The sequence below is a fragment of the Anopheles merus genome, chromosome 2R (assembly GCF_017562075.2).
Source record: "Anopheles merus strain MAF chromosome 2R, AmerM5.1, whole genome shotgun sequence".
Classification (NCBI taxonomy): Eukaryota; Metazoa; Arthropoda; class Insecta; order Diptera; family Culicidae; genus Anopheles; species Anopheles merus.
The window spans coordinates 33,241,295-33,262,397 of NC_054082.1; the positions used below are offsets into that span (position 1 = coordinate 33,241,295).

General features: G+C 47.6%; 3 protein-coding genes across 3 annotated transcripts; 1 reads left to right on the forward strand and 2 right to left on the reverse strand.

Annotated features, from left to right (window-relative positions):
• Positions 1–91: 91 nt before the first annotated feature.
• On the reverse strand, positions 92–1,903 carry LOC121591127 (NKAP family protein CG6066). Its single transcript, XM_041911520.1, has one exon. It carries the CDS (start codon positions 1,825–1,827, stop codon positions 154–156), a length of 1,674 nt encoding a protein of 557 aa, XP_041767454.1. The 5' UTR covers positions 1,828–1,903; the 3' UTR covers positions 92–153.
• A 304-nt stretch (positions 1,904–2,207) lies between these two features.
• On the forward strand, positions 2,208–5,941 carry LOC121590891 (glycylpeptide N-tetradecanoyltransferase). Its single transcript, XM_041911033.1, has 2 exons — positions 2,208–3,849; positions 3,925–5,941. The coding sequence occupies exons 1-2, from the start codon at positions 2,755–2,757 to the stop codon at positions 4,495–4,497; spliced, it is 1,668 nt and encodes a 555-aa protein (XP_041766967.1). The 5' UTR covers positions 2,208–2,754; the 3' UTR covers positions 4,498–5,941.
• LOC121590892 (60S ribosomal protein L13) lies at positions 5,688–7,906 on the reverse strand. The gene is made up of 3 exons (XM_041911034.1): positions 7,799–7,906; positions 7,046–7,319; positions 5,688–6,393 (listed from the first exon to the last, which is right to left on the reverse strand). Exons 2-3 carry the CDS (start codon positions 7,286–7,288, stop codon positions 5,983–5,985), a joined length of 654 nt encoding a protein of 217 aa, XP_041766968.1. The 5' UTR covers positions 7,289–7,319; positions 7,799–7,906; the 3' UTR covers positions 5,688–5,982.
• Positions 7,907–21,103: the final 13,197 nt, after the last annotated feature.

A 21,103-nucleotide genomic window follows, 5' to 3' on the forward strand; every position in this document is an offset into this window, starting at 1 on the left:
CACACGTTTGCTGCTATAAACAGACCGTTGACGCGTGCATAGCATCGATAGGAAACTTTTTACAAAATAAATTGGACAAGCAACAGAAAAGAAAAAAAACACAGAAAGTTTTGTTTTGTGAGTTTATTTCAATGCTTCTCAGTTCGGGGCAGTTCATTTTTTGTTCTCCGACAGCTTGGCGCTGATCATCTCCTTGAACTGGGTGAGGATTTTATTTTCCCGCTTCTGCCGCTCCTCCTTGCTGAACATGGCCAGCGCTCGCTTTTCGTCCGCCGAGTAGATCTGATTTTCCTTACGTATACGGACGGCCTCCATGCGACGATGCCGGCTGCCGCTCATCACATACCCGACCTGCTCGAAGTTTGCTATTTCGTCCGACGTTAGACCGATTTCACCACGGCGCGGGATACGTTTGCCCTCCGTGACGTACGCTGCCATGGCCGCACCTTCGCCCGGAAGCAGCGCGCGTCCGAAGTCTTTCTGGCTCAGGTTGCCGCTCGTCTTTACCGGCCCGACCACATTGTCCCCGTCCTCCTCGGCGGAGCGGGCCTGCGAGCTGCCGGCCGTCTGCGCGCCAGAACCAGTACCCTTGCCGGCCGCCCGGGCGGTAGCTTCCGATTTTTCCACCCAAACTTCCTCGCCCTCCTCGCCGGACGATGACGACGAGTCCGAGGAGGAGGAAGAAGGATCGGACGACGAGGAGGACGATTCGACCTTTACTTTCTTTGCTTTCTGTTTCTTCTTCTTCTTTGAGCTCTTGGACGACTTTTTGGACTTTTTGGACGATTTCTTCTTCTTCTTGTCCTTTTTCGACCGATGTTTGGAGGATTTTTTCTTGCCCTTAGCTTTCGATTTCTTGTGCTTCGTGGTGCCCCCCTTGGCAGGTTGCAGCTCCTCGTCCGTGCTGTTGCCTTCGGGCGGTGAATCGCCCCACGCCTCCGGCACTCCCTCGGTACCAATTATCTCGCGCTGCAGCCGACGCGATTCCATGAAATCGTTATCGACCGGGTCACGGTTTGGCCGGCGGAAGCTTCTATCGACGTTACGGTCCGTATCGTACGGCTCGTACATGTCGTGCATCCAGCGGTTCGGCGGCCCACGATTGCCACCGTATTCGTTGCGCTGACCGTCATCGTCCGGGCGTTCTCGGCGATCGGTCCGGGAGTAAGCTCGCCGCGCACGAGGACTACGCGACCGATGGCGTGCATTGCCAACACGATCGTCGTTTTCATTCCTTCGTACATCCGGACGCCTCGTCCGTTCCCCGGAATGATCCCTTCTGTCCCGGGGTGTACGGGACCGGTGACGCCGATTTTCCTCCCTTGATGGTTTCGGCCGGCGTGCTTCCTCCTCGTGATGACTCTTCTCTTCTCTTCTGCTATCTCGCGATGGAGCCCTCCTACCCTCACGGGCAGGGCTCTGTGAACGGCGTTTGCGATAATAGTCTTCCTCGCGTTGCCTTCGCGGCGACCGCGAATCGTTCCGCTTGCGCTGCCTCTGGTCGGGACTTTTCGATTGTCGCCTCCGGTCGGTATGGCGCTCTCTTAGTGAGGATTCATCCCGGCGCACTTTGGGTACCTCTTCTGTCCGCTTCGGCGATCGTGATCGCCTTCTGCTGGACGATTTTTCCTCGCTTCTTCTGCGATCATTGTGGCTTTTGCTAGGCCTGTCCCTTGCGTCGCTGCTGGCACTGCTGCTACGGCTGTCGCTACTACGGCTTGCGCTACTGTCGCTGCTGGAGGTCGAGCTGGAACGGGAGCTTGATTTTCGGTTGCTTCTTTTCTTATCACGCTTACTGCGGCTGCGGGAGCGGCTTCTCGATTTCATATTTATACAATTTGATCAATACTTTTCTAATGTGAATACGAGACGCGCGCCTTGGGTGGTGTTTGTTTCCATTCGGTTTTTTTTTTACAATTTTCCGCCCGATGCCGATTTGTTGACAGTTTCGTTTGACAGTTGAGGTTGATTGTATATTTCGATTGGTATTTATATCGTCGCGTGGATGACAACGTCGAATTGAATGTATTTATGGTTCAATAATAATAAAAGCAAGCTCATGTAATTAAGCAAAATATTAGGAATATAATGGAAGGTGAAATGAATCCTTTCGCCTTCTTTAATTTCATTTTTTACGACGTTTTTTTGTACGGCAGAGTGTCAAACGGGCCTGACAATGCGTGTGTGTTTTTGTTGGAAAAAATCGAACACTGCTCACGGTGTGTCACGCACACACTTGACTGCCTATTTTTTGCACAAGCGCTCCCCGGTCGTGTGCCGTCCGTCGTAATCGCTCGACTACGGTCAAGTGTGGTCAGCAGCAGAAACGATTTTCCTCAGTTTCACCCAGCGCCCTAAAAGCACATCAGGACCGTCGCACTGCCAACCTCAAGTGGAAAACGGCTGTTACTTTGAGGGTCAGCGGGTTGTGTTGCAAAGTGTCTGTTGTTGCATGTGTACGTACCGCGAACAGAAGGGCTTGTGTCATCATCGTCATCCCGGAGGGAGCAGGAGGAGCGCAGACAGGAGGTGGTGGTTGAAGCCGTTCCGTACGGATATCGATCGCGTGATAGCAAAGGCTTGCACGGAAAGTGTAGACAGCAGGCCAGTGGCAGCAGAAGCTAGGCAAACGTACGGTGCAGGAAGTTTTCATTAGCGTGATTGCTAGAGCTCGAGCAGTGCAGAACGCGCTGCTGCAACGTAAGGCAACGAATCTTTATTGCTACGAAAAACAGCGGTGACCCCAAACCAGCGATGAGTGATGAAACTGGTAAAGCGCTGGCCAGCGAAACGGCACCAGCTGCTACCCCTGCCACTGGAAGTGGTGAGGTGAGCAAAACCGGCAAAAAGAAACACCAAAAAGGGCCGGCCAAGGAAGAGAAACCAGTGCCTGTGACGAATGGTGAGGTGCCTGCGGGTGGCGGCACGGAAGAGCACCAGGCACCAGGCAGTGGGAAGTCGAAGAGCAAGAAAAAGAATAAGAACAAAGCGAACGCGGCTGACCCGAGTCCGGTGGCTTCGTCGTCTGGAGCGGGTGCAGCGGAACCACCACCACCACCACCACAGGTCAATGGGGAGGCGGCGGGGCATGCGGAAATGGTTGCAGAAGGCGGCGATGGTGACGGGGGTGACGGGGGCGGCGCGTTCACCTCGAACCCGGACGCGGTCGATATGCTGATGAACGTGCGGGAGGTGCTGGAGCGTCTAAAGGTGAGCACGCGGTCCCTGAAGCCGGCCAAAACGTCGGAAGAGGCGCTGCACAAATCGTACAAGTTCTGGTCGACGCAGCCGGTGCCGCGCATGGACGAGAAGATCCTGGCGAACGAACCGATCGAGGAGGACAAACCGATCAGCGAGATCCGGCCGGAACCGTACGCGCTGCCGGACGGCTTCACCTGGGACACGATGAACCTGAACGATCCGCTGCAGCTGAAGGAGCTGTACACGCTGCTGAACGAGAACTACGTCGAGGACGACGACGCCATGTTCCGGTTCGACTATCAGCCCGAGTTTCTGCAGTGGGCCCTGCAGCCGCCCGGCTGCAAGCGCGAGTGGCACTGCGGCGTGCGGGTGGTCAAGTCGGGCCGGCTCGTTGGGTTCATATCGGCCATCCCCGGCACGCTGAATGTGCACCGGAAGGAGCAGCGCATGGTGGAGATCAACTTCCTGTGCGTTCACAAGAAGCTGCGCTCGAAGCGGTTAGCGCCGGTGCTGATCCGGGAGATAACGCGGCGCGTCAATCTGACCGGCATCTTCCAGGCCGTCTACACGGCGGGCGTGGTGCTGCCGAAGCCCGTCTCCTCCTGCCGCTACTGGCACCGTTCGTTGAATCCGAAGAAGCTGATCGAGGTACAGTATAGAGGCATTATGCGGTATAATAGCAAAACGGCCCAAATGACCCGTTTTTGTTTTGTTTGGTTTTAGGTAAAATTCTCCTACCTGTCCCGCAACATGACGATGCAACGAACGATCAAGCTGTACAAACTGCCGGATCAGCCGAAAACGCCCGGCTTCCGGAAGCTGTTGGAAACGGACCTAAAGGCGGTACACAAGCTGCTCGAATCGTACCTGCAGCGCTTCAACCTTACCCCCGTGTTCGACGAGGCGGAGATGCGCCACTGGTTCCTGCCCCAGAACGGCATCATCGACTGCTTCGTGGTGGAGGATCCGGCCAAACCGGGCACGATCACGGACATGGTCAGCTACTACACGCTGCCATCGACCGTGATGCATCACGCGGTGCACAAGTACGTGAAAGCCGCGTACAGCTTCTACAACGTGTCGACCCGCACGCCCTGGCTCGATCTCATGAACGATGCGCTCATATCGGCCAAAAACCTCGGCTTCGACGTGTTTAACGCACTCGACCTGATGGACAACAAGCAGTTCCTGGTGCCGCTCAAGTTCGGCATCGGCGACGGCAATCTGCAGTACTATCTGTACAACTGGCGCTGCCCGAGCATGCAGCCGGAGGACGTCGGTTTGATACTGCTGTAAGGGACCGAAAAGGGGCGTGAGTAGGGGAATGGGAAGGCGTGAAAAAGGTTGAACCTTTTCACTCTTTTCTTTACTTTCCCGTATGCTGTATGATTTGCGAAAATGGACCCCCGATTGGTACGATGGAGCTACCAAAGCATTCGAAACGTTTTGTTTTTCACCCCAGCGCTTACCGGATTATTGGGGAAATAGTAGTAGTAGTAGGGCTGCGGTATTGGTGGTGGTGGTGTTGGAGTTAGTAAGCTGTGGCGTTTTGAATGATGTGTATCCCTTTGTTGTCAGCATGCATCACCGCAAAGCTTCGTCTTTTGCCAGCCTCCATTTCTTTCCCAACTGGGGTGTCCACCAAACAATGCGTTCTCATTTGGCAGTGGAATAATCGTAGCGTTCTGTTCGGAGTGCACGAGTCCCGGCTAACGCTTTGCCGAATCAAACACCAACGAAGCAGCATGACAAAAAAAAACAAATCAGGGAACCCGCAATTTGCTTTACCATTGCTCGGTTACATTTATTTCTTTAGCAACGTATGCACGCTGCCTCTTTTCAAACACTATGCAATAATAATACGTACACGTTGAGGTGGGAAGGACATATCCGCTACTCTACTTGGTGTCGGCAGGGAATGGAAACAACCCCCAAAAGAGCTGTTTCGTTTTTTTTTATCTTAAGTTTCCTACCATTGCTTCCTTCGCTGTTACCGCAGCGACGGTAGTAGGTCCAGAAGTGTTTGTAATTTTCATTCTTTTTCATTTTTAACGTAGTAAGCATTACGAATGCAGATTGTACAGTGTGAGGGTGAAGTGGTACACATACACACCGGAGGGCTCCCGGAAGAACGTAATGCATGTGTGTATTCGTTATTTCACGAATTATCCAGTCAATAAAGTGAACGGTAAAGCATTTTCTGTCATAGAAACATGGAGCAGTGTACGTTTGCTTCTAGGTGAATGAGAAAGAAAATAGAAAATACTAAGAATCGGCCTTTTTTGGACAGGAAATGCCACAAGATTGGACTATTACATCCAGCAAGACACATTACAAGTGAGTTACTATCTATTTCCTTACTTGAGAGTAATGTAGTTCATTGTTGTCTGTACAAAACAGCACACATTGGTCATGGTTGTAATATTTAACACGACCCTACTGTCATCATTATTCATTCTTCAATAAGTACACGACATCGCACCATGTGTTTGCTCCTTCTCGGCAATAAATTCACTCATCAACGAGTAAGGGGAATAGTTTTTTATTATTATTTGATTTCACTCCTTTTCGCTCCGAAGTGTGTGTTGTTACAACTGTGTCGCACCCGTTGTACAGCACAGCGCAACTGCGCACGCGATCCAAACGCGCGCACAGCCGGCACAGTACAGCAAAAGATGATGATGTTGACGGTTGACGGGGCGGGAGCAGAAACGAAATGGCTAGGCTAGAGGAAGGAAAACAGATGCACGCTCCACCCATCTCATCTCACATCCAGTGTTTTTACTTCTTGCCCTTTCCTGCGCCCGGCTGGTTGTTTTCGTTCTCCGCCGCATCCTTCGCCTTCTTTGCGCGAGCGCCGAAGAAGCGCGCGTTCAGACGCGCCTGGCGCAGGGCCTGGAACGCGTTGAACTTCTTCTGCGCTTCCGTGATCGGTTCCAGCGTCACCTTCGGGCGCGTGTTACGGATCGGCATGACCGTGCGCTTCATCTGCTTGGCCAGCTTGCACTCGTCCGCGGTGGCCTCGCCCTTGCGCGGCTTCTTGTTGCGGTGGATCGGGAACAGGATCAGCTTGCTGCGGTACTCCTTCAGGCGCTGCACATTCTCCTGGCGGCTCTCGACCGATTTGTTCTGACGGCGCGGATCGACCGCAATGCCGATCGTTTGAGCGAACTTCTTCGTCAGACCGGCACCCTGCAAGCAAGGAGGAAGGGGTGAAGTTAGAAGTTGGAATCAATGGATGAACTTTTACATGCCGGGTAACATGGGCCCGGTGGTGCTTCACAGCAGCGATTGAAAGCGATCTGTGTTTCGTCGCTTGTGGTACTCTAGCCTCCGTTGTCCGCCGAAATCTCTTCCATTGAATGGGAAGAAGATTTCTACTAGGCGGCAATAGAGGCATATGTGTTTGGTTTCACGATTGATTTACATTTGCACTGTGAGTCCTTTTGCCTAAATAGTATGCCCATTATCCGGCACATACCATCCGATCAAGCACTCCCCCGAGTTATGGTCGCTCTTGCCCCGACGGTTAGCTTGCGCCAAATACAGCCAAAATCGGCTTGAAAGACACAATCATAAGTAACCTAGGGCAGCTTGGTTGGTATTATTTTTCCGAAAGTTTTGCTTCATATTGGTTTGCGTGTTTTCACTGTGAGTCCTTTTGCCTAAATAGTATGCCCACATTATCCGGCACATACCATCCGATCAAGCACTCCCCCGAGTTATGGTCGATCTTGCCCCGACGGTTAGCTTGCGCCAAATACAGCCAGAATCGGCTTGAAAGACACAACAAAAAGTAACCTAGGGCTGGTACGGCATGCACAACACTGCGCTCCTTCCTTACCTTCAGCTCGGCGAGGGTGAATCCACGACCCGCACGGATCTTGGTGTTGTAGCGTTGCGACGGGCAGTGCACGATCGGGCGGATCGGACCCTTGGCCGGACGGGGGAAGACGGCCTTCGCCTTCTTGATGCGGTTCTGCCTCCTGCGGTACTTGCGGGCCGGCTGGTTGAACCAGGTGCGAATGTGCCGCTGCCAGTACTTATGGAAGTGGCCATTCGAAATCATATGATTACCCTTCACCATCTTGACGGGTTATTTGTTGTCTGCCGTGTGCCTGCAATGGAGGTGAAACAGATATGGTTAAAAAAGATACTGAACATATGCGATACATTCGCTGCTGGCTGGCATCGGATGGCGTATGTCAAAATGGATGCACACACGATTGCTACGTTGTTGGGGCCAAGAGTCGCACCCCGTGCAAAACATTACAGAAACTACAATTTACAATCTAAACTTTCTTCTCCAAAGCTATATTACATTTAAAAGAACAGTAATTTATGTCGGGAAATCTTGAACACACTGAACCGTAGATCATTTGAGCGCATTCGCCACGAATTCGGCAAGGTACGCGCCGCTGGCAATGGGAAAGGTCGCGCCACGGTTTACATATATCAAATATTACACATTTTCTCAACCACGAAGCAACGCGCACAGCATCCATTTCGACAGAGCAATGTAGCGAACACAGTTTAAGCCATCGAGAGTACACAACAGCGTTGATTTTACGGTAAAAATTGATAAAATTCTTCGCACCTCAACAAAAATGTGTTCAGACAAACACCATAAAGGCCGGAAAAGAGAGAGGTAAAGTTGTTTTCTCTGACAATTGGTGACGGCGCGTGACAGCTCTCGTACTTCCGTTTAAGCTCGGGTGACAGCAGTGCTGCCAGCACTAGCGAAGGCAAGCAGTGCGTTTATTCGCGCTGAAAAATATTGGAAAAAATGGTTCGAATTAATAATTTAATATAAGTTTAAAGAATGGTTTAAATGTTTGAATTGTTTTAATGGCTTTTTAAATGAAAAGCACATTCTAATAAATAATTTCGCGCAAAAAATAATTGAATCGAAGTGTGCGTTTTTGAATGCGTTTTGTAATTTAAATTGGCAGTTGACTTGGACCAGTGGATTCGTGAGACAAAAAAAAAAGATTTTTTTGTGGATTTGTTCCAATTGATAACTCTTGTTATTATTTTCATACGGTTGTTGTTCTTAATTTTATATGTATGATTTGTTTGCTATTAAATGTATCCAATTAATTTAGAGGCATTAAGATTGAAATTGATATGGTCTGTTGTCAAGTTGGCTTGGGATGTGAAATTTGTCGGAGCTACTACTAGATCCATCAGCCAGTAAGTAACTCTTAATTAATTTGACCAAATTAGTGCCTTGTGTGTAAATGCACTTTGGCACGTGTGTGTCATAGATTACGATGTCCGTAGTGGGACAAAGTCATAGCTCACGATGCATTTAAAATCGAACGTATTTTTTAATGCACATTTGAAAAAATATTTATGCCAAAGCTTATATCAAATGCATTACTATCAATATACGATGTGAATATTTAAATCAGGCACAGTAAATGGCCTAGGTTGATGTGATGGAGATCGAAACGATGAATCTATTTACGAAAAGAAAAGTGTATTTATTAAATGTGTTAATTGAAACGTTGTGAGTACTGCCTTCAGGGTCCTTTTGAATGAATTATGTTGCTGAGGCTAATGTTTTAAAATATTCCAAAATATATCCATTTTAGCCCCCAGAACAAACTTTGGCCTCACATATATGCACGAGTTTCAAAGTGTTACATTCTTATACGGCTCCCGCTAATCGTGATATGAGCAACAGTTCGAGCACGTTTCGGCCCACACCGCCGCCAACTTGCAAAGCATGTGCATTCAAACCAATGGGATCGAGCACTCCTTTGCGCCTGTAAACAAGGCAAATGAATAATTTTCATTGCTCATCAACCAGAACTGTCCAGAAGGAGGATGAATATTCAAAAGGATGATACTTTGTGGATGGAAGCGTTGAACTCAGGCTCCCGCTAGGACAGGGCACGGATCACCGGAAAGGTACGTATACGCTCCTAATCATTCCATCACTTGCGTTACGGCCCTCGCGTAAGGATTTGTGCGGTAAGCTCGGCAGTATGACGACCGAATTTGCCCTCAGCACGAAACCCTCACGCTAACGGGGCAACTTCTGGGTAGAACTTCGTCCCGTAATGTGCTGCTCGTTTTAACAGGAAGTTGTCTGTTCCTTCAACGGGAACAGGGCACTCGGCGCGTTTCCTCCTACCATCGTGCTAGCGGGGGCAAATCCTGCACCGAAAACTCGCGTAGAAGCAAGTGTGCTTAAACTGTATCATCCGTTGTCGGCGCTATGATGGGAACGTTTTTTTTCCTGGCGACAGCATTGTGAAGGGGTTATGAAAGTCAATTACTTGCATTTCTCCCGCACGTCACAGTGAGGACGGTGGGCTGAGTTACAGGCGGCACCATTACACTGTAAGCTGCTACAGGGCGTAAATCTAGCGTACGATAAGAGATTTTTGGGTTGATTGTCGGGGAAGGAATGACGAGACACAAAGGACATTGTTTGAAACTGGCTGGATGGTACTTAATTTAGCGTAAAACAAGCTGCATTCGCTACACCGTGCCGGAAAGAAGCGATTTGCGCATTATACGTATACGCAAGAGAATAACGCCTGACAGTATGCAATCAGCTGTACATGCTGATGGAATTAAAATTGCAGTATGGTGCGTTTGAATGAAAGTTTAAACATACACCGGTAACAATGTACGTAATTGATTGAGAATGCTTATAAACGATGTATTAGGGCAAGAGAGAAGAAAACAATATGATGTATTAAATTTTTTGCGATAATCATTCTCAAGATGTGGGCGGCTTGATTACGAATTTGGAGGAATCTGATGACTCAGTTGAACAGGAATTGCTAAAAGACAACACTGCACAGATGGCAACCTTTGCTAGCCTTTCCTTGGCTTCCCTTTCGGCACTGCAACAGACACAGTGCATGGCGTGCATTTGTTCTGCCGCACCAATTAGTCGCGTGATCCGGAACGCCTCGCTGCTGGAGGCACTGTTTGCCTAACCCACCCAGCCAATGTCAGCCAGTCATCAGCATCTGTACATCGCTCCCGGTACGATACGACGACACACACGCTCTGGCGAAACGGCGAAGAAAGCCGTGAAAGCGTTGTCATCTGAGCAAACGCCAGCGGCAAACAGCTGGTTGTGCTGCCGATACGTGCCACTACTCACGGTGCAAAACGGCGTGTAGTATTGGGGTACCGGGCCGCGCACCGGCTTATCCGACATCCGTTGTTACTTCAGCGACAGCACCGCCCAGGACGTTTACGTTTACCCCTGTGATTTTTTTTTTGGAGGAGCGAGATGTACTGCTCCCCCCTTTTGCCGACCGAGGCCCTTGCGTGCCCGTTGCATAGCTTGCAGCAGTGCCACCGGTGCAGCAGAACGCGTTGTACAGTTTTGCGTGTGCAGTAGACGCGCAATTAAATTAAGAACGTAATTGACATGGGAAAATTATCCAATCGTTGTTTTGCCGGCGGTGGCTTGCGAGCGCAGCTGTTTCTGGTGTGTGTGAGAGGGAGCAAAGGATCAGTGCACTCAGGAAGAACGAGTGCAAGTGGCATCCCGGGAAGCGTACGGGGAAGGAATTGAGATTACTGTTTAATTCCTCCAATCAAGTGTCACGAACAAAAGCCAAGTAACGTTGTTTGTTTAGTGAGAGGAGAGTTTTATATGCACATTGGGTAACATTGGAAGAGTTTTAGCCATTTAGATTAGGTACACAATCACTATCTCTATAGGAACAGTTACAACTCTAATATCATTCAAATTCAAAGCCCATACGATTGCTGTTAGTAATTACCATCAACAGACGTAAATGGCATTATTTGGAGAGTTCATGCTTTGTCTGCAGCTTACCTTCAAGTACCACTTCTCGCAAAGATCTTGCCCAAACAGTGTCCCAATTGGGCCAATGCAGGTTGAGGTGAACATTCCCTTTGAATTGGGCATTGCTTTGGCCATCTTGAGGAGCACTTCAGCCGGGCGAGTGCGATCTTGCTGCGTCCAGCAGTGCCCCTGTGAGTGCCCCGAACATCGAATGTAGGGCATCTTTGGCAAAGATCTTACCCCGAAAAAGCAGTGGTTACAAAATCGTATAACACTTTCATTCGTTTTTCAATCCCCACATGTGATGATTTGTTCAATTACCATCAGTAACCGGTGTGATAAAATCATCGATTTTGTAATGAAGTGTGCAGCACATCCATACTTCATTTGTTAGTCAAATACAACGACTTGCCCGGTACACAGTTGCTCGCTAAACCTGCACAAACAGCAAACAGCGCCAATTAGTGAAGGGTCTGGCCGCGCGTGGAACATTTGATGCAATGTTGAACGGTTCTGGTGATAGATGAGGTGCCGTGTGGGGCCGTCCATCCTTTTCATTTATTAGACGCCCTAGCAGTCGAGGCGCTGGTAAACTTTGTCTTTCGTCGGTCCTGGATATTGTGCGAGGACATTGATTTTTATGGCATTATTATTGCACGCAAATGGATGGAAACGAGCAACAGCGGCTGAAGAGCATCGCGCTTTCGTAAGATACAACTTCGATTAACACTCAACGAACACAGAGCTATGCAGCTTGGACGATTTAATTGAGGAATCGCTGTGTGGCGCTGCGGTCGATTATTTAGCATCACAACGATGAGCGCAATTGAGCGGCTGTTTATGCATTGGGACGTTTCGCTGCTTGCCCCCCCCCCCCCCTCCGATGACGCATCTCTTGAGGGTTATTAAGAGGTATTTGTTTACTAAATGGTACGTTGGTCCGTTTCGGCACGAAATGATTCATTCTAATAAACGTTTGGCATTTAGAAAACGGGTGAAGGTTTGTTTTTGTCTGGGGGGAGTGAGAAAACGAAGTCCATCTGATGGCGTTCGGATTTGACCGTGAACAGTGAACACTGTCGCTACACATACCTGATATATGAGCTGGAACAAATCTATTTTAGTGTTTCAAAATTTATGATCCAAATTTTGAAAATGTCGGCTCCAAGCACAATGTCTGGGAAGGACTCTAAGCACAGCAAATGTCAAATGAATTCTACGACTACGAGCAGCCGTAGCATTCGTCACCGGTATGAGGCGCGTTTTGTTGGAATAAGAACCTACTTACGTTCTGTCGGTAAGTGGCGTTGAACACCTTCTTATAGTGCTATTCTCATTGCTTTGGTGTCTCCCGTTGCTTCCACGCTGCCGGTACTGCAAGTTGTAAAGCCAAGGTACAGCAGACCCCTTTCGCACCGTTCGGAAGGAACGATGGGTAAAACGATTGCGTCAAATGGAAAAAGAGTTTGCTTCTTTTTTGCTTCACCTATCACTCGTGTTAGCAGCATGTTCCATTCGCGATGCAAAAGGACTTGCGGCTGCAAAAGAGCATGGAATTAACCTTTCTGTGTGTGTGTGTGTGTTACTTCCTGCTTCGCATGCAGACAGGAATCGGATAGGACGGGTGTCATGCCTGGTGCGCCAGTGTAATGGTAAAATGTCACCAATGTTTACTGGTTGGCCAACGGAAGACTGATAATCAAACCATCGTTCAAGCGTTTTTCCATGCCTCGTGCAAGTGTAAGGCAGTACATACGTAAGCAAGTAACCTTTCCATTGAACACGGTTGCTGAATCTGAGGAGTAATGACGACAGAATATCCTTAACCGTTTAAATAGTTATTTTAATGATGTGTAGCCGATGGTTTACGCGGTTTAGGAATGGGTTTTTAAGCGTAAGGTGTGAAAATCTATTTCCCTGGTAGGAGTGGACAATTTGCGCATACAATTCGTGCGTTAAAGATAGTTTCTAAAAACTCATTGTGGATCAGTTTTCACCAAAGTTTTGCTCCAGTGGCATCACGTGCGAGCGCTGTTCGATGGTTGCTGCGTTAGGAATCATTTTCAAACCTTAATCCAAACCTTCAACAACCGTAGCAGATAATCAGAGCTGATCGAATTTCTACCACTTTCGACGCGGCATCATGCGGTGCTTCCAGTGTACAGTCTGTAGGAGTACCACCCTTATTAGTGGTACCATGAAACTGACGAAGGGCTGGTAGTTAGTGGTTGGTTATAAATGAAAGTTTGGAAACGAAACAAATTGGACGGTTTGTCCAAAATAGTATTATTTTATATTTGTTATAAAAAGAGATATTTGACACAGTTATAACTTCTACATTTAAACATTCACCTCAGATAGTAGCAGATAATATGATTATGTGTGACAGAAACATTTCCTTTGCGTCACAATGTGTTCGGCAATTGCTTTTCGCGGCGTAATAGTGACCCGAGCGACGATACCTAAGCGTTGACATTTCGAAAAATATCCATTCGCTCGTGTTCGAAAGCACGTGTTAATCAGTGGCTTCATTTCACACCTTTTTGCGGTGGCTGCACTTTCCGTGTGCACTTTCTACCACATGATGCATGATAACAGTTGACTGCGTAACGGTGAGCTTGCATCGCATCCGATCCGTACCGCTCGATACGAACAATGACTAACGATCGTCCAGACGTCGTTTGCCCGTCGTTGCATCCCATTGCATAATTTGTGCAGCTCTTCTGCACCAAAACACATAGCTTAATGGCGAGGTTCAATGCGGTCCATCATCGATCATCGAACCAGGAGATGGATTGCAGCTCCAGACGACTTGGGCTGATGTAATCCTGACCTCGATGAAGATAAATATTGTACAGGAGCCCATGATGGACGTCTTTTTGTGCGGATTGCTGAGTACAGCTGGCTGGAGCTGGAAAATGCTATTGTTGCTTTTCCTGATATTAAAGTTGCAATAGTATCAGAGATTTTGGCTTGCCATGTACAGGCGATACAACAATTTTTAATTTTTGAATATATTTAACTTGCAATTCTGCCCATGGGTTGATCAAAAACTAATGCGTTAGTATCTCTGCAGTGTATAGCTTTTTCGTAACATGAGTATCGAAACGAAACATTAACTTTTTGTTACTCGCTGTTGCGCTGTCTCAAAACCGGGAAAGCGATGACAGTTTACTACACCTGTTTATGGCATGCATTTTAACATGTGCTTTACGGGCTGGCGCAGCATGGTTTGGCTTGTTGTACAGAGATGCTACACTACTAGGTGCACCGCGCTCTTGAATGAACCGCCAGCAGAGTTGGGGATTGTTTGGTAATATTCGACGTTGTTTGCCGGCTGACATGCTTCAACCGATAGGCACCTCTACGCGAGCATCGTTGAATTTTCTCCCGCCTAGCGCTGGCAATCCTGTCGAATACGCGGGCGGCGTATCGGTTCACCCATAATCGACGGTAATCGTGTACCGTATCTCACTATTCATCTTCATTAGCGATTAAATTTATCTTCACCGGGCGACGTTGTTGCATCGAGCGCGCGCGCGCACTCGGCTACGGAAAAGCTTTATCGCACAAATCACGCCCCGGCACACGAGCCACGAACGCTTTTCTCTTCTTCTTAAGGGCGAGTGTGTGTGTGTGTTTTGGTTGCCATTTTCCCGCAGACAAGTAACGTGCACGATCACGATAAATATTAGGACCAGCGGGCATAACTTTCGGACGGGTCGGTTGATAGGTGCGCGGAGTCGTCGTGCCCAACCATACCCGATGCTCCACAAGCATCCTTTGCCCGGAAGCTATGCCCCGAGCGAGATTGCGCTTCTTGTTTGCGATGGTTGTTGTACGTTTCGGAGGAAAAATCACCCCACTACGACCACTTTTGGTGGATAGAATGGAGATTTATAGGCAACGCCATCGGCTGTGAGGTTCGTTAGACCGGGCTAGAAGCGAGAAATGATGTAAGTGTGGGTTTCGTTTTTTTGTTCGTTAGATGTATTTTTGTGATGCATTTCGCAAGGGGTCTACTTTTCTGGTAGATGAGCAGGTCTGCTGGTTGGATCGATGATCGATTAAAATGTATGACACCAATAGACAAACAAGCTGTTATCGACAAACACAACTCTGATATTTATTTATTTTTTCATCAGCTATTACTAACCTCTACAATCGCGCAAATACAAAGCAAATACAAAAAAAACGCCTGTAGATATGCAATCAGTGCTGCAATAAGCCCGGCTTAAGAGGCCACAAATATATTTGTTAGCATTCAACAAGCTTTTCACCCCAACGGCTGCGAAACCATGGAGACAGCAAAGAATACAGCTTCTCGGAGATGTAACCAACCGTACACATCACGTTGTCATGATAGGCCAGTAGGCAAAGTATCCCGTAACGATGCTATTTCACTGTCATTGCATTCAATTGCTTTTCGCACACTACGTGCAGGGAGCATTTTTCTTCCGATCAGTTCAATTAGGCTTCAATCTGCCGTAGTAATGCACTTCTTGCGAGTGCACATTGTAAGGATCCAATTACATACGGTGTACTGTATGGGGACATTCGTTCTGATTGCCACGACGAGACCGGTTGATTGAATTTCATTGCTGGTAGCTGAAATCGCTGCGGAAAAAGTGGGCTGAAAGGCGACCACTTGCAGCGAATGCATCGCACGTGCTTGCGGTGGAAGTGGATGCAATTTTCCACCGTCAATGTACCCATGTATGGCAGCAGCAGCACCAGGGGCGAAGCATTGTGTCGTCTGCTCTCGAGATATGGTGCCGATGTCGATGGTTATTACTAACATTGCCATTACGTTAAAGCCTCATATATGCCAATGCTGTAGGGGGCAAAGGGTACGCGTACACTATTGGCGCCTCTTGAGGGGAGGAAAGACAAGCATGAAGGAAGCAACGATGACGGGATTGTCAATTCTGCTGGAAGCGTCTACGTATCGGATGGCATAGTGTGTATGGAATTTATGGTTTACTTCTTTCCGTGACGCTACCAACAAGGTTATGAGGTTTTTGAATGTGCTTTCGAAAAGCTTTTTGCATCATTCATGTCTAATTGTAATGGCGAAGAGGCTTTTTATTTGGAATGGACGGCAATGGTAGGATACAAAAGCAACTTTGACTTTTTTTAAAAATACTATGCTTAAACTAATGAAGCATAGAGATAGATGCTATCAATCAAACTGTCTTTGGCAACATTTCAATTCATTCTGTATCGCGTTTCCTTCCAATCTATTGTACCAGCAAAAACCTCAACTAGGAATGTTTGTGACGGTAGTCGGATTCTTAACCTTCCTAGTCAACTGTAATCTCCCGTTTTGCTTGTGAAACAATAATTTTCTGAAACTGTTTCTGAATGTTTAAGCTGTATTTTTAGCCACAGTTTTCAAAGGATAGAGAATGAATGGAGCGACATGATTTGGCGGTCCATTATGTCAACGACAATTTCCGTCTAAACTTTCGTTGCTTGATGTTTCGTAAATGGTATCTCTGTCGGTTCAAGCAGAATAAAAGAAGTCGCTGGCGAGGAGAAATAAAAACAGAGAAGGTCGACAGGGATAATCAAACTTTGGTCGCCGAGCAGAGGGGCCACATTTTCCTATTCTTTATGATATAACAATAGATCCGTTTGTCAACAGGACCTTACAGTCGCTTCGCAGATGTCTATTTTTCTCGCAACCTTCATGTTTTTTTTGTGAAGTATGAAATTTAAAGGAAGCTTTTGTTGTATTCCATACTCCAATGAAGGGCAAAAATGACAAAATTTGTACATAAAAGCCGAATACCGAAAACCATCGTTTGCAATAATCCTAGCCTTTTAGTGGCAAAAAGAGAGTTAACGATCCGTTTCGTTTCGTGCCATGTTTAAGTTAATTGAGTGACATCGGCATTAAACATTGGCACGAAACCGATTCAGTGGGGGATTGAAAAAGTTCGTAATAAATACAATACGAACAACGCACAGAATCATTATTTGTTCAGCTGTTTATGCCCTTTGTTTACGCAATGAACAGCCGAGCAGGTTTAATGGTGCAAATGCCACGGGAAAGATAGTTGTGGAGAGAATAACATTTTCCAACTATCGTCTCATCCACCGACCGAGATATCGGCCTCCTTCCTGCCAATCAGCAACAAACAAACACACGCAAATCAGTTATCTATGTGTGGTGGTCCAGTTCCCACTCCCACCCGGGTGCTGCCACTGTTTGCGGCATTTCGGTCCGGCTGGAAAAATGCATTTTCCGCGTACATTTTTTTTGCGCGTGCTCCTCCACTATCTGCACATCGCTCAAACCAAACCTCCCGGAAGTGATTGTTTATTTAGCTATTTTATGCTGTTCCCGCACCCTCCGTCCCCCGGGGGACACATGCACGGAGATTGGGGCAAATGTGTTAGCCCAATGACAGTATTGACATCGGAACGGAGGTTTTATTATGACTTTGTTTGCCCATCGAACGACATCGGCAAACGATGCGGGCTGCGGGAATGGTTGGCCATGCGTGTGGACGATCGATTCGATGCGCATTTGCGGTATGCAATTGGCAATTCAATTGCCTCCCCCCCCCCTGCAACACCAAGGCTGCATCCACCAAACGCAACAGAATGACGGAGAAAAATGAGCGCGGGAGAGCAATATTTGCTTTCTGTTTACCTTTATGCAAAACTCAAACTTTTCAACCATCCGACCCGTGTGTGTTTGATGTGGTGTAAATAAACGTGTTCCCATTGGACGCATAGCGATATTTCTGGACAGGTGCACGTAACCAATAGTTGCTCACCCAAAGTTTATCGATACCGAATCGTTTAGCGTGTAAATTACACGTCACGAGCCTGACTGTCAGGATAAGTTGGTACTAAATTAATTTAGCAAACAAAAGCGAAAAAAAAACAGATGCGCAATATGAAATGTAGTTTAATTTGTTTGTCGAGTGTGCACCCAAGGCATCCGAAGGGGTCACCATACCAACGGTGTGTTGCGTGGAGTTGTCGGGGATCCGAGGACGGAGTGATTCGATTGGCGCTGTTTTTTTTTGGATGAGATGTTGCGGACCAATGCTGGATGGAATGTTGCGGTGGAATGGCAATGCTATGCAACCACAATGGAATGGGGCATTTTGAATTTTAATTGCTACGAATTTCAAATGAAACTTGGCAAACTTTGTGGGGTTTTCCCCGTATTGAGTGAAGGGTCATGATTGTCTGTAATTGTTATTGAAGTGTTGCAAACTAGATATTAGGAAAAAAAAATTAACCTCTAGCCGTGAACCGTCCCATACCGATGGCTATGGTGATGAATAGCTCTCGTAACATTGGCAGCAAATATTCGGAAAGTGGTTAGAATCGTATACAAAATATAATAAAATGCTCAATTGAAGCATGCATTAACAGGAACTTTAGTTTTTGGAAATTCATGTGGCGTAAAACGTACATAAAATGAGTAAAATGAAAGAAAAACTATTATTGAACCGATGCTACAATTACATGAAGCTGTTACTGTCCATTTCCGAGTTCCGAGCTCAATCCCGAGGGGAGTAACAAAAAGATTGAAAATATTCTAACGAGTTAAAAAATAAATCAGACCGCTTTTCGAAATGTCTCCTCGCGTCCATCAGATGTAACTGGAGATTATAGGAGCATAGACAGTGTACGGTGAGCCGTGGTCGGTGATGAAATTTTAATCGTATCCATCCCTCTTTACTTCTTCCCTAGCATTAGTACCCGCGCTTTCTAACTCCCCTTCCCTGGGGGGCAATCAAACGTGATTGTATGATTGAACCCTTCGTTTCGATCGCGTAAAATTCCACCGAGAATCGATGGTACGAGAGAGAGAGAGTACGAAAGAAGGGCACAAAAAAGAGGAAAAAGAAGAAGCAGTAAGTCATAATGAACAGTTGGCGTTTTCATGGATTTGCTGATAAAATATTCACTGCACGAAATGCAGCGCCGCCGGTCGTTCGATCGATTTCGTCGTTCGGTCTCGTCTTCTACCTGCACCGGGGCAGGGTTCGTCGTTTACCGGTGGAAATGGAATTTCCTAATCCCCGTCCCGCACAACTATCGGCAGATTAACGAGCGTATCTGTGCGTGCTAAGTAAAGGGGAGGAAAAAAAGAAAAAGAAACGAAAAGCGAACAAGCGTAGCCGTCTGCATAATTAATTAAACCAAACGAGCGAAACGGGCGACTCAGTGTTCCGATGTTACGTCAGATTTGGCAAAATTGACTGCTAGGACAAGACGGATTCACAGATTCACGATCTCTACCGTCGCGCGCATAGTCGTTTATTTAGCTTCCTTCTCTACAGCCTGGCGTTTTGCGACGTTGCATTAGCTTTGAATTGGGTTTCTACGGCCCAATTCTCAGCTCTCGGCCGGTACTTAGATCGGGCAGCAAACGGCAGGATACGGCATTACAGCAATCGTTGTTGTACCGCTTCAGCCGACCGTAAGCGAGATACATAAGTAGATGGCCGATGGAAAAGCGCCGATCAAAGCCCTGCGCTTCCCGGCCGGAATGGCCAGATGCAGTGATGCACTTAATGTGCACGTTTTGTTGCTGCAGCCGTCGTCTATTATCAAATTGGGAACGCCTCGCGCAATCGGAATGCCATCGGAGGGCCATTTCGGGCACTGCAAGAGTGTCGATGGTCAGCGTATTGCGCTGTGCGAGCGTCTTCGCTTAGTCTTGCGATAGGTGTGCAGAACCGAAACACCGGAGACATTGGTGGCTCATCTTCGTTGTGCAATCGGTCGGTCGGTCGGATGGCATAAGGAAAATTATAGCGCTTGGAGTGTGGAGTCCCACTGCCTACAGGACGTTTCGGTGACGGCACGGGCCGGCAAACGCGCCAAGATGGGAGTGGGGCACGGCATGGGGCAGGCCATGGATAGCGTCTCGGTTTCGACGCTGTAATTGAATTGTACCGGTGGTACTTACGGGCTTCGGCTCACAAAACGGCCAGAGGGTAATGAGTCTGTCAGCCATTAGTTGTCGGTTAGTGTGCGAGTTAGTCCGAGTGTTGGCCGGGCGCCTTGGCTTGCGTTGGCTGTAGTAGCGCCTAGGTTGGGCGACATTTGCATTCAGTATGCAAATCACAAGCACACAAACGCACACATACACCGCCGCCTGGAGTCGGGAGTGGTTTCGGATGAGGGTGGCTCGTTGTGGTCAGCGTTAGCTCCTGAAAGTCGTCCCATGGGGCTGCGATGCGATGAAGGCTGGAATGGCTGGTGGCATGTTAATGGCGGTAGCGGTTAATGTTAATGTTCTCGCGTGCATTATTGAGCTGATCACGTGTCGATGTTTAGCGGGTGTCATTAGCATGTTGTTAAAGGAACAAAAAACAAATACACAGCACATTTTGTCTGCGATCTTTGGGCATCAGTGATGCATTAATGTGGCTAATTGATTGTTGAGAGTGATTTTAGCATGCAAATACGATAAAGAAGTTATTGTAAAAGGAGTTAAAATGCAGCAAGCGGTAAAGCACGGTGATCTTTAATTTTATTTTCAATAGTATATTCGGCAAAAAGATACTATACCATTTAGATTATCAAGAACATTGGATAGCTTGAACAAGCCTGCAACTAAAATCCTGTTTACCTACAATTGGAAATATTACTACTCGTGACGTTTCACGGTAAGTTTTGTCATCCTATTAGTGCCTCACAAAATGGTCTTTCTTCGTACCTTTTCGACCTTTCGTAACACCGTTTTAGCCGTTTGCAAATCGTAAAACAATACACGCGCACACGAAACAAATGAATCAACCGTCAACGCCTAATTTAAACCCCCAACGGTCAGCTACCGGAACCGGGCGCGTACAGCAATTATCGCCCCTATCGAGCTACCCGAATCCTGGGGGTGAAAAAGGTACCATTTTAACGGTGCATTAAACCCCGGCGCTTTACCATTGCGGCCGCAAACCAAAAGCTACGGCCAAATGAATCTGATTTCGCAAAAAGCTATGGACCTATTGTGCGAGTGATTTGAACCGATTTTCAGCTAGTTTTGAGTGAGCAGCGGCCTGTAGTGGATCCATGTCTATCGATGAAGGTGCGCCATTGAGCCGGGTAATTGTAAGGGTGGGCTAGCTGGAGTTTAGTGCC

What these genes read in the sequence shown, in the direction of transcription:
- LOC121591127 (XM_041911520.1), bottom strand. Translation starts at nt 1,827, where the DNA reads ATGAAATCGAGAAGCCGCTCCCGCAGCCGCAGTAAGCGTGATAAGAAA.
- LOC121590891 (XM_041911033.1), top strand. Translation starts at nt 2,755, where the DNA reads ATGAGTGATGAAACTGGTAAAGCGCTGGCCAGCGAAACGGCACCAGCT. An exon ending in ATCCGAAGAAGCTGATCGAG is followed by an intron (nt 3,850 to 3,924) that starts GTACAGTATAGA and finishes GTTTGGTTTTAG; the next exon opens with GTAAAATTCTCCTACCTGTC.
- LOC121590892 (XM_041911034.1), bottom strand. Translation starts at nt 7,288, where the DNA reads ATGGTGAAGGGTAATCATATGATTTCGAATGGCCACTTCCATAAGTAC. An exon ending in TCACCCTCGCCGAGCTGAAG is followed by an intron (nt 6,394 to 7,045) that starts GTAAGGAAGGAG and finishes CCTTGCTTGCAG; the next exon opens with GGTGCCGGTCTGACGAAGAA.